This window comes from Oncorhynchus nerka, linkage group LG27, assembly GCF_034236695.1.
Source record: "Oncorhynchus nerka isolate Pitt River linkage group LG27, Oner_Uvic_2.0, whole genome shotgun sequence".
Lineage (NCBI taxonomy): Eukaryota > Metazoa > Chordata > Actinopteri > Salmoniformes > Salmonidae > Oncorhynchus > Oncorhynchus nerka.
In genome coordinates, this window is record NC_088422.1 from 98,922,899 (window position 1) to 98,936,838 (window position 13,940).

General features: G+C 49.2%; 1 protein-coding gene across 1 annotated transcript in view; it reads right to left on the reverse strand.

Annotated features, from left to right (window-relative positions):
* LOC135565142 (multiple epidermal growth factor-like domains protein 11) overlaps positions 1 to 13,940 on the reverse strand; it is a 227,039-nt gene that overhangs the window by 16,892 nt on the left and 196,207 nt on the right. Inside the window, 4 exon segments of the mRNA XM_065011202.1 lie at positions 3,515 to 3,567; positions 4,599 to 4,672; positions 7,187 to 7,342; positions 12,287 to 12,555. Coding sequence (XP_064867274.1) covers positions 3,515 to 3,567; positions 4,599 to 4,672; positions 7,187 to 7,342; positions 12,287 to 12,555 — 552 coding nt within the window.

The following is a 13,940-nucleotide window of genomic DNA, read 5'->3' on the forward strand; positions in this document are numbered from 1 at the left end:
GGGCGGCCCTCTCTTGGCAGGTTTGTTGTGGTGCCATATTCTTTCCATTTTTTTATAATGCATTTAATGGTGCTCCGTGGGATGTTCAAAGTTTCTGATATTTTTTTATAACCCAACCCTGATCTGTATTTCTCCACAACTTCGTCTCTGACCTGTTTGGAGAGATCCTTGGTCTTCATGGTGCCCCTAGTGGTGCAAGAGTGTGCAAAACTGTCATCAAGGCAAAGGATGGCTACTTTGAAGAATATCAAATATAAAATATATTTTGATTTGTATAACAATTTGTTGGTTATTAAATGAGTAGGTGTGTCCAAACTTATGACTGGTACTGTAGTTATCTACCCACCTCGTTCCTTTCTGTTATCATGTGCACACAGTACACCATCATGCTTTCAGGATAGGTGTCTTTTCAGATTCCACCGTCATTCTTTAGTTGTGGACACTACATCACCACAATCCCTCTCTTCTTTAGTTGTGGACACTACATCACCACACTGCCTCACTTCTTTAGTTGTGGACACTACATCACCACACTCCCTCACTTCTTTAGTTGTGGACACTACATCACCACACTCCCTCACTTCTTTAGTTGTGGACACTACATCACCACACTCCCTCTCTTCTTTAGTAGTGGACACTACATCACCACACTCCCTCTCTTCTTTAGTTGTGGACACTACATCACCACACTCCCTCTCTTCTTTAGTAGTGGACACTACATCACCACACTACATCACCACACTCCCTCTCTTCTTTAGTTGTGGACACTACATCACCACACTCCCTCACTTCTTTAGTTGTGGACACTACATCACCACACTACCTCACTTCTTTAGTTGTGGACACTACATCACCACACTCCCTCACTTCTTTAGTTATGGACACTACATCACCACACTGCCTCACTTCTTTAGTTGTGGACACTACATCACCACACTGCCTCACTTCTTTAGTTGTGGACACTACATCACCACACTGCCTCACTTCTTTAGTTGTGGACACTACATCACCACACTCCCTCACTTCTTTAGTTGTGGACACTACATCACCACACTCCCTCACTTCTTTAGTTGTGGACACTACATCACCACACTCATTCTCTTGCTCTTGGTTCCTCCTCATCTTTGTAAGTGATTTTGCACCTGTGTGTTTTATCAGTTTCTTAATGAAAATATTTAGTGAACTCCATGACAGTAGCTAAAGCAAGGGCTGTAGCAGCACACAAGTAGACTATACAAATGCATTCTGGGCCGGGCACGCCTGAGCTCATGAAGAGAGCGCTGCTGGAGAGGTACTGGAGCAAACTGGAGCGGGCGAGAAGGCCGGCGCCTTTGGGAAACTTTTTCGCGCTCCACGCTCCACTCCCGCTCCGCGCTCCGGTCAAATTGGGCACCCTCCACCACTCGATCCGCGCTCCAGTCAAATGGGCACCCTCCACTCCTCGCTCCGCGCTCCAGTCAAATTGGGCACCCTCCACTCCCGCTCCGCGCTCCAGTCAAATTGGGCACCCTCCACTCTCCTCGCTCCACTCCTCGCTCCGCTCCAGTCAAATTGGGCACCCTCCACTCCTCGCTCCACTCCTCGCTCCGCGCTCCAGTCAAATGGGCACCCTCCACTCCTCGCTCCAGTCAATTGGGCACCCTCCACTCCTCGCTCTGCGCTCCAGTCAAATCGGGCACCCTCCACTCCTCGCTCCGCCTCCAGTCAAATTGGGCACCCTCCACTCCTCGCTCCAGTCAAATTGGGCACCCTCCACTCTCCTCGCTCCAGTCAAATGGGCACCCTCCACTCCTCGCTCCAGTCAAATTGGGCACCCTCCACTCCTCGATCCGCGCTCCAGTCAAATTGGGCACCCTCCACTCCCGCCCGCTCCAGTCAAATTGGGCACCCTCCACTCCTCGCTCCGCGCTCCAGTCAATGGGCACCCTCCACCGCTCCACTCTCGCTCGCTCCACTCCCGCTCCGCGCTCCAGTCAAATTGGGCACCCTCCACTCCTACTCCAGTCAAATTGGGCACCCTCCACTCCTCGCTCTGCGCTCCAGTCAAATCGGCACCCTCCACTCCTTCCGCGCTCCAGTCAAATTGGGCACCCTCCACTTGCTCCAGTCAAATTGGGCACCCTCCACTCCTCGCTCCAGTCAAATTGGGCACCCTCCACTCCTCGCTCTGCGCTCCAGTCAAATTGGGCACCCTCCACTCCTCGCTCTGCGCTCCAGTCAATTGGGCACCCTCCACTCCTCGCTCCAGTCAAATTGGGCACCCTCCACTCCTCGCTTAGTCAAATTGGGCACCCTCCACTCATCCGCTCCAGTCATAATGGGCACCCTCCACTCCTCGCTCCACTCCTGCTCCGCGCCCAGTCAAATGGGCACCCTCCACTCCTCGCTCCACTCCTCGCTCCGCGCTCCAGTCAAATTGGGCACCCTCCACTCCTCGCTCCAGTCAAATTGGGCACCCTCCACTCCTCGCTCTGCGCTCCAGTCAAATCGGGCACCCTCCACTCCTCGCTCCGCGCTCCAGTCAAATTGGGCACCCTCCACTCCTCGCTCCAGTCAAATTGGGCACCCTCCACTCCTCGCTCCAGTCAAATTGGGCACCCTCCACTCCTCGCTCCAGTCAAATTGGGCACCCTCCACTCCTCGCTCCAGTCAAATTGGGCACCTCCACTCCTCGATCCGCTCCAGTCAAATTGGGCACCCTCCACTTTGCTCCGCGCCCAGTCAAATTGGGCACCCTCCACTCCCGCTCCGCGCTCCAGTCAAATTGGGCACCCTCCACCTCGCTCCACTCCTGCTCCGCGCTCCAGTCAAATTGGGCACCTCTTCCTCGCTTTCCCGCTCCGCGCTCCAGTCAAATTGGGCACCCTCCACTCCTCTGCTCCAGTCAAATTGGGCACCCTCCACTCCTCGCTCTGCGCTCCAGTCAAATGGGCACCCTCCACTCCTCGCTCCGCGCTCCAGTCAAATGGGCACCCTCCACTCCTCGCTCCAGTCAAATTGGGCACCCTCCACTCCTCGCTCCAGTCAAATTGGGCACCCTCCACTCTCGCTCTGCGCTCCAGTCAAATTGGGCACCCTCCACTCCTCGCTCTGCGCTCCAGTCAAATTGGGCACCCTCCACTCCGCTCCAGTCAAATTGGGCACCCTCCACTCCTCGCTCCAGTCAAATTGGGCACCCTCCACTCCTCGCTCCAGTCAAATTGGGCACCCTCCACTCCTCGCTCTGCGCTCCAGTCAAATTGGGCACCCTCCACTCTCGCTCTGCGCTCCAGTCAAATTGGGCACCCTCCACTCCTCGCTCCAGTCAAATTGGGCACCCTCCACTCCTCGCCTCCAGTCAAATTGGGCACCCTCCACTCCTCGCTCCACTCACATACTCTGACACAAACACAACACACAGCACACATGCAGTCACACACTACAGTGCAGGAAAGTCTTTGGGTAACACAGACCAACCACTCTGTTATATGAGATGGTCTTCTTCATAAGGACATAGTGGAGTCTCATACTCTACCTCTGTGGTACTGTTCATGGTAGGAGCTGTAGCTCTGTCTACACGGTACACACCTACAGAGATGTTAAAGGGACAGATTAAGAGTCAGTCTACACGGTACACACCCTACAGAGATGTTAAAGGGACAGATTAAGAGACTGATTATTTACGTTAAAAAATACCTAAAGTTGTATTCCAAAAGTAGTGTGAAATGTTTTGGCAAAGTTTACAGGTAACTTTTGAGTTATTTTGTAGTCACGTTGCGCAAATTGGAACCGGTGTTTTTCTGGATCAAACGCGCCAAATAAATGGACATTTTGGATATATATCGACGGAATTAATCGAACAAAAGGACCATTTGTGATGTTTATGGGACATATTGGAGTGCCAACAGAAGAAGCTAATCAAAGGTAAGGCATGAATTATATTTTTATATATCTGCGTTTTGTGTCACGCCTGCAGGGTTGAAATATGCTTTTCTCTCTTTGTTTACTATGGTTCTATCCTCAGATAATGGCATCGTTTGCTTTTCTCTCTTTGTTTACTATGGTGCCATCCTCAGATAATGGCATCGTTTGCTTTTCTCTCTTGGCATCTGTTTACTATGGTGCCATCCTCAGATAATGATCGCTTGCTTTTCTCTCTCTTTGTTTAATGGCATCCTCAGATAATTGCTTTTCTCTTTTGTTTACTATGGTGCTGTCCTCAGATAATGGCATCGTTTGCTTTTCTCTCTTTGTTTACTATGGTGCTGTCCTCAGATAATGGCATCGTTTGCTTTTCTCTTGTTTACTATGGTTCTATCCTCAGATAATGGCATCGTTTGCTTTTCTCTCTTTGTTTACTATGGTTCTATCCTCAGATAATGGCATCTGTTTGCTTTCGCTAAAAGCCTTTTTGAACTCTGACATGTTGGCTGGATTCACAACAAGTGTAGCTTTAATTTGATATCTTGCATGTGTTGATTTTTATAGAATGTATTTTGAATTTGGCGTTCTCCATTTTCTCTGGCTGTTGGCCAGGTGGGACGCTGCCGTCCCAGAGAGGTTCAACAATCCCAAATCAACTTGTATTTACAATGGGTTTTATAAGGGAGTCATCAGACATACCCAGTTCATCGAGGTTATAGTAGGCTGTCCACTCTGGAGCACTATTCCTGTTTAACCTCTTGTCCTTCACCTGGGAACGAAACACACACAGACTGAGGGCCCCAGCAAGAGTAGCTGCTACACACAGACAGACTGAGGGCCCCAGCAAGAGTAGCTGCTACACACAGACAGACTGAGGGCCCCAGCAAGAGTAGCTGCTACACACAGACAGACTGAGGGCCCCAGCAAGAGTAGCTGCTACACACAGACAGACTGAGGACCCCAGCAAGAGTAGCTGCTACACACAGACAGACTGAGGGCCCCAGCAAGAGTAGCTGCTACACACAGACAGACTGAGGGCCCCAGCAAGAGTAGCTGCTACACGTGGAACAGCTAATGAGGACCCCAGGAAGAGTAGCTGCTACACGTGGAACAGCTGATGAGGACCCCAGCAAGAGTAGCTGCTACACGTGGAATAGCTAATGAGGACCCCAGGAAGAGTAGCTGCTACACGTGGAACAGATGATGAGGACCCCAGCAAGAGTAGCTGCTACACGTGGAACAGCTAATGAGGACCACAGGAAGAGTAGCTGCTACACGTGGAACAGCTAATGAGGACCCCAGGAAGAGTAGCTGCTACACGTGGAACAGCTAATGAGGACCACAGGAAGAGTAGCTGCTACACGTGGAACAGCTAATGAGGACCCCAGGAAGAGTAGCTGCTACACGTGGAACAGCTAATGAGGACCCCAGGAAGAGTAGCTGCTACACGTGGAACAGCTAATGAGGATCCCAGGAAGAGTAGCTGCTACACGTGGAACAGCTAATGAGGACCCCAGGAAGAGTAGCTGCTACACGTGGAACAGCTAATGAGGATCCCAGGAAGAGTAGCTGCTACACGTGGAACAGCTAATGAGGACCACAGGAAGAGTAGCTGCTACACGTGGAACAGCTAATGAGGACCCCAGGAAGAGTAGCTGCTACACGTGGAACAGCTAATGAGGACCCCAGGAAGAGTAGCTGCTACACGTGGAACAGCTAATGAGGATCCCAGGAAGAGTAGCTGCTACACGTGGAACAGCTAATGAGGACCCCAGGAAGAGTAGCTGCTACACGTGGAACAGCTAATGAGGATCCCAGGAAGAGTAGCTGCTACACGTGGAACAGCTAATGAGGACCCCAGGAAGAGTAGCTGCTACACGTGGAACAGCTAATGAGGATCCCAGGAAGAGTAGCTGCTACACGTGGAACAGCTAATGAGGACCCCAGGAAGAGTAGCTGCTTCACATGGAACAACACACAAAGGACTGACAAATAAAAGACACATGTTTCTTGGAGAATGCCAATGTACAGGTAACTGCCAGAATAATGGAAACACTTGATGAGGGATACAAAGTACATTGAAAGCAGGTGCTTCCACACAGGTGTGGTTCCTGATTTAATTAAGCAATTAACATAGTAATGGTAGCTTTTATGCTTTCCCATACAATGACAATGCCCCATACACATGTCACAGCTGGTCACTGAATGGTTGGATGAGCATGAAAAACGAAATAAACCATGTGACCTGGCCGTTTCAGGCTCCAGATCTCAACCCAACTGAACACTTCTGGGAGATTGTGGAGCGGCACCTGAGACCAGCGTTTTCCAACCACCATCAACAAAACACCAAACGATTGAATTTCTGGTGGAAGAACGATGTCACATCCCTCCAATAGAACGATGTCACATCCCTCCAATAGAATGATGTCACATCCCTCCAATAGAACGATGTCACATCCCTCCAATAGAATGATGTCACATCCCTCCAATAGAACGATGTCACATCCCTCCAATAGAATGATGTCACATCCCTCCAACAGAACGGTGGCACATCCCTCCAATAGAATGATGTCACATCCTTCCAATAGAACGATGTCACATCCCTCCAATAGAACGATGTCACATCCCTCCAGTAGAATGATGTCACATCCCTCCAATAGAACGATGTCACATCCCTCCAATAGAACGATGTCACATCCCTCCAGTCACATCCCTCCAATAGAACGATGTCACATCCCTCCAATAGAACGATGTCCCATCCCTCCAATAGAACGATGTCCCATCCCTCCAATAGAACGATGTCCCATCCTCCAATAGAACGATGTCCCATCCCTCCAATAGAACGATGTCACATCCTCCAATCGATGTCACATCCTCCAATAGAACGATGTCCCATCCCTCCAATAGAACGATGTCACATCCTCCAATAGAACGATGTCACATCCTCCAATAGAACGATGTCACATCCTCCAAGAACGATGTCACATCCCTCCAATAGAACGATGTCACATCCCTCCAATAGAACGATGTCACATCCTCCAATAGAACGATGTCACATCCCTCCAATAGAACGATGTCACATCCTCCAGTAGAACGATGTCACATCCCTCCAATAGAATGATGTCACATCCCTCCAATAGACTTCCAGACACCTGTAGAATCTATGACGAGGTGCATTGAAGCTGTTCTGTCTGCTCGTAGTGAAAACTATTATTTTCTTTATTTTGGCAGTTGCCTGTATGTACTCTTAGCATAAATAAAGTGAAGGTTGGTTGCCACCCACCTTGGCCCTTCTGGTCTTCTTGTCAGGCTTGGCGTAGTGGCCAGCGTAGGTACATGCTCCCAGAGTGTGGTAGGAGGGGTTAGTGAAACAACGACTGACGTTGCTGATGGTAGGAGAGGAGTCTAGAGAGGAGAACAAAGCCTGTACACTGATGCCCTGCTCGCCACGGAAACATCAGCTTGTAGCATAGGACTCTACACACTCACAGTCACAGTCACAGTCACAGGGGCGAGCATCACAGTCATAGTCACAGGGGCGAGCATCACAGTCACACTCACAGTCACAGGGGCGAGCATCACAGTCACAGGGGCGAGCATCACAGTCACAGTCACAGGGGCGAGCATCACAGTCACAGTCACAGTCACAGGGGCGAGTATCACAGTCACACTCACAGTCACAGGGGCGAGCATCACATTCATAGTCACAGGGGCGAGCATCACATTCACAGTCACAGGGGTGAGCATCACAGTCATAGTCACAGGGGCGAGCATCACAGTCACACTCACAGTCACAGGGGCGAGCATCACAGTCACAGTCACAGGGGCGAGCATCACAGTCACAGGGGCGAGCATCACAGTCACAGGGGCGAGCATCACAGTCACACTCACAGTCACAGGGGCGAGCATCACATTCACAGTCACAGGGGTGAGCATCACAGTCACAGTCACAGGGGCGAGCATCACAGTCACAGTCACAGGGGCGAGCATCACAGTCACACTCACAGTCACAGGGGCGAGCATCACATTCACAGTCACAGGGGTGAGCATCACAGTCACAGGGGCGAGCATCACATTCACAGTCACAGGGGCGAGCATCACATTCACAGTCACAGGGGCGAGCATCACATTCACAGTCACAGGGGCGAGCATCACAGTCACAGTCACAGGGGCGAGCATCACATTCACAGTCACAGGGGCGAGCATCACAGTCACAGGGGCGAGCATCACATTCACAGTCACAGGGGCGAGCATCACATTCACAGTCACAGGGGCGAGCATCACATTCACAGTCACAGGGGCGAGCATCACAGTCACAGGGGCGAGCATCACATTCACAGTCACAGGGGCGAGCATCACAGTCACAGGGGCGAGCATCACAGTCACAGTCACAGGTGCGAGCATCACAGTCACAGTCACAGGGGCGAGCATCACAGTCACACTCACAGTCACAGGTGCGAGCATCACAGTCACAGGGGCGAGCATCACAGTCACAGTCACAGGGGCGAGCATCACAGTCACAGTCACAGGGGTGAGCATCACAGTCACAGTCACAGGGGCGAGCATCACAGTCACAATCACAGTCACAGGGGCGAGCATCACAGTCACATGGGAGAGCACGCAAGCAAACGCAAAAACACACAGCTCCATCGGGACATTTTCAATACAAGGCTGTTAGAAACAGACGCCAGGACAGCGGAGTCAATCACCACCTTCCGGAGACACCTGAAACCCCACCTCTTTAAGGAATACCTAGGATAGGATAAAGTAATCCTTCTCACCCCCCCCCCCCCCTTAAAAGATTTAGATGCACTATTGTAAAGTGGCTCTTCCACTGGATGTCATAAGGTGAATGCACCAATTTGTAAGTCGCTCTGGATAAGAGCGTCTGCTAAATGACTTAAATGTCAATGTAAATGTAAATGTAAATGTTTCATCAGAAAGCTGAGTTTGCTGAGAACACAAACAGCAAGAGAGAGGAGGATCTAGCTGGAAAGAGAGTTCAGTCAGATCACCCCTGAATTTAGTTAGATCACTCCCAATTTCAGTCAGATCACCCCCGAGGGCTGTGGAGAGAGACCACACTGTAAAGAGACAGTCCTGTGGAGAGAGACCACACTGTAAAGAGACCTGTGGAGTCCTGTGAGACAGTCCTGTGAGACCACACTGTAAAGAGACAGTCCTGTAGAGAGAGACCACACTGTAAAGAGACAGTCCTGTAGAGAGAGTCCACACTGTAAAGAGACAGTCCTGTAGAGAGTACACTGTAGAGAGACCACTGCAAAGAGACAGTCCTGTAGAGGGACCAGACTGGGACAGTCCTGTAGAGAGAGACCACACTGTAAAGAGACAGTCCTGTAGAGAGAGACCAGACTGTAAAGAGACAGTCCTATACCACACTGTAAAGAGACAGTCCTGTAGAGAGAGACCACACTGTAAAGAGACAGTCCTGTAGAGAGAGACCACACTGTAAAGAGACAGTCCTGTAGAGAGAGACCACACTGTAAAGAGACAGTCCTGAGAGAGGACCACACTGTAAAGAGACAGTCCTGTAGAGAGAGACCACACTGTAAAGAGACAGTCCTGTAGAGAGAGTCCAGACTGTAAAGAGACAGTCCTGTAGAGAGAGACCACACTGTAAAGAGACAGTCCTGTAGAGAGAGTCCACACTGTAAAGAGACAGTCCTGTAGAGAGGGACCAGACTGTAAAGAGACAGTCCTGTAGAGAGAGACCACACTGTAAAGAGACAGTCCTGTAGAGAGAGTCCACACTGTAAAGAGACAGTCCTGAGAGACCACACTGTAAAGAGACAGTCCTGGAGAGAGTCCACACTGTAAAGAGACAGTCCTGTAGAGAGACCACACTGTAAAGAGACAGTCCTGTAGAGAGAGACCACACTGTAAAGAGACAGTCCTGTAGACCACACTGTAAAGAGACAGTCCTGTGGAGAGAGACCACACTGTAAAGAGACAGTCCTGTGGAGAGAGACCACACTGTAAAGAGACAGTCCTGTAGAGAGAGACCACACTGTAAAGAGACAGTCCTGTAGAGAGAGACCACACTGTAAAGAGACAGTCCTGTAGAGAGAGACCACACTGTAAAGAGACAGTCCTGTAGAGAGAGACCACACTGTAAAGAGACAGTCCTGTAGAGAGAGACCACACTGTAAAGAGACAGTCCTGTAGAGAGAGACCACACTGTAAAGAGACAGTCCTGTAGAGAGAGACCACACTGTAAAGAGACAGTCCTGTAGAGAGAGACCACACTGTAAAGAAGTCCTGTAGAGACAAAGAGACAGTCCTGTAGAGAGAGACCTGTAAAGAGACAGTCCTGAGAGAGACCACACTGTAAAGAGACAGTCCTGTAGAGAGACCACACTGTAAAGAGACAGTCCTGTGAGAGAGTCCACACTGTAAAGAGACAGTCCTGTAGAGAGAGACCACAAAGAGACAGTCCTGTAAAAAGAGACAGTCCTGTGGAGAGAGACCACACTGTAAAGAGACAGTCCTGTAGAGAGAGTCCACACTGTAAAGAGACAGTCCTGTAGAGAGAGACCACACTGTAAAGAGACAGTCCTGTGGAGAGTCCACACTGTAAAGAGACAGTCCTGTGGAGAGACCACACTGTAAAGAGACAGTCCTGTGGAGAGAGTAAAGAGACAGTCCCACACTGTAAAGAGACAGTCCTGTAGAGAGAGACCACACTGTAAAGAGACAGTCCTGTAAAGAGAGAGAGACCACACTGTAAAGAGACAGTCCTGTGGAGAGTCCACACTGTAAAGAGACAGTCCTGTGGAGAGAGTCCACACTGTAAAGAGACAGTCCTGTGGAGAGAGTCCACACTGTAAAGAGACAGTCCTGTAGAGAGAGACCACACTGTAAAGAGACAGTCCTGTGGAGAGTCCACACTGTAAAGAGACAGTCCTGTGGAGAGTCCACACTGTAAAGAGACAGTCCTGTGGAGAGAGACCACACTGACTTAGTTAACACGACTAAGTGGTAGAGTCTGGAGTGTTTCACCAGAGAGGGAGTAACCCTGACTGACTTAGTTAACACGACTAAGTGGTAGAGTCTGGAGCGTCTCACCAGAGAGGGAGTAACCCTGACTGACTTAGTTAACATGACTAAGTGGTAGAGTCTGGAGCGTCTCACCAGAGAGGGAGTAACCCTGACTGGCTTAGTTAACACGACTAAGTGGTAGAGTCTGGAGCGTCTCACCAGAGAGGGAGTAACCCTGACTGACTTAGTTAACACGACTAAGTGGTAGAGTCTGGAGCGTCTCACCAGAGAGGGAGTAACCCTGACTGACTTAGTTAACACGACTAAGTGGTAGAGTCTGGAGCGTCTCACCAGAGAGGGAGTAACCCTGACTGACTTAGTTAACACGACTAAGTGGTAGAGTCTGGAACGTCTCACTAAGTGTTAGAGTCTGGAGCGTCTAACCAGAGAGGGAGTAACCCTGACTGACTTAGTTAACACGACTAAGTGGTAGAGTCTGGAGCGTCTCACCAGAGAGGGAGTAACCCTGGCTGACTTAGTTAACACGACTTAGAGTCTGGAGCGTCTCACCAGAGAGGGAGTAACCCTGACTGACTTAGTTAACATGACTAAGTGGTAGAGTCTGGAGCGTGTCACCAGAGAGGGAGTAACCCTGACTGACTTAGTTAACATGACTAAGTGGTAGAGTCTGGAGCGTCTCACCAGAGAGAGAGTAACCCTGACTGACTTAGTTAACACGACTAAGTGGTAGAGTCTGGAACGTCTCACTAAGTGGTAGAGTCTGGAGCGTCTAACCAGAGAGGGAGTAACCCTGACTGACTTAGTTAACACGACTAAGTGGTAGAGTCTGGAGCGTCTCACCAGAGAGGGAGTAACCCTGACTGACTTAGTTAACATGACTAAGTGGTAGAGTCTGGAGCGTCTCACCAGAGAGGGAGTAACCCTGACTGACTTAGTTAACATGACTAAGTGGTAGAGTCTGGAGCGTGTCACCAGAGAGGGAGTAACCCTGACTGACTTAGTTAACATGACTAAGTGGTAGAGTCTGGAGCGTCTCACCAGAGAGGGAGTAACCCTGACTGACTTAGTTAACACGACTAAGTGGTAGAGTCTGGAACGTCTCACTAAGTGGTAGAGTCTGGAGCGTCTAACCAGAGAGGGAGTAACCCTGACTGACTTAGTTAACACGACTAAGTGGTAGAGTCTGGAGCGTCTCACCAGAGAGGGAGTAACCCTGGCTGACTTAGTTAACACGACTAAGTGGTAGAGTCTGGAGCGTCTAACCAGAGAGGGAGTAACCCTGACTGACTTAGTTAACACAACTAAGTGGTAGAGTCTGGAGCGTCTCACCAGAGAGGGAGTAACCCTGGCTGACTTAGTTAACACGACTAAGTGGTAGTGTCTGGAGCGTCTCACCAGAGAGGGAGTAACCCTGGCTGCTGATCCTCAGGGCAGGGCTGTAGGACACACTGGGCATGTGCTGCCCTCCTTTCTCTCTCTGGTGATGCCGCCACCACACCACCACCCCCAACACGGTCATGATGAAGAGGAGGAGGAAGATGATGCCCATGACAGCGCCCACTGACTGGTGCTCTGATGCCAAGGCCGGGCTGATCTTGGTGTAAGGATTCAGCTCTTCCATCATCAGGGCAGCTGGAATAGAGAGGGGGGGGGCATATTTATACAAACACTAACACAGATCACCATTAATACACACAGAAACACCAGACCTGGATCAAATACTGTAATAAACACCAGACCTGGATCAAATACTGTAGTAAACACCAGACCTGGATCAAATACTGTAGTAAACACCAGACCTGGATCAAATACTGTAATAAACACCAGACCTGGATCAAATACTGTAATAAACACCAGACCTGGATCAAACACTGTAGTAAACACCAGACCTGGATCAAATACTGTAATAAACACCAGACCTGGATCAAATACTGTAATAAACACCAGACCTGGATCAAACACTGTAGTAAACACCAGACCTGGATCAAATACTGTAATAAACACCAGACCTGGATCAAATACTGTAATAAACACCAGACCTGGATCAAACACTGTAGTAAACACCAGACCTGGATCAAATACTGTAATAAACACCAGACCTGGATCAAACACTGTAGTAAACACCAGACCTGGATCAAATACTGTAATAAACACCAGACCTGGATCAAATACTGGAATAAACACCAGACCTGGATCAAACACTGTAGTAAACACCAGACCTGGATCAAATACTGTAATAAACACCAGACCTGGATCAAACACTGTAATAAACACCAGACCTGGATCAAATACTGTACTAAACACCAGACCTGGATCAAATACTGTAATAAACACCAGACCTGGATCAAATACTGTAATAAACACCAGACCTGGATCAAATACTGTAGTAAACACCAGACCTGGATCAAACACTGGAATAAACACCAGACCTGGATCAAATACTGTACTAAACACCAGACCTGGATCAAATACTGTAATAAACACCAGACCTGGATCAAACACTGGAATAAACACCAGACCTGGATCAAATACTGTACTAAACACAAGACCTGGATCAAATACTGTACTAAACACCAGACCTGGATCAAATACTGTAATAAACACCAGACCTGGATCAAATACTGTAATAAACACCAGACCTGGATCAAATACTGTAATAAACACCAGACCTGGATCAAATACTGTAATAAACACCAGACCTGGATCAAATACTGGAATAAACACCAGACCTGGATCAAATACTGTACTAAACACCAGAACTGGATCAAATACTGTAATAAACACCAGACCTGGATCAAACACTGGAATAAACACCAGACCTGGATCAAATACTGTACTAAACACCAGACCTGGATCAAATACTGTAATAAACACCAGACCTGGATCAAATACTGTAATAAACACCAGACCTGGATCAAATACTGTAATAAACACCAGACCTGGATCAAATACTGTAATAAACACCAGACCTGGATCAAATACTGTAATAAACACCAGACCTGGATCAAATACTGTAG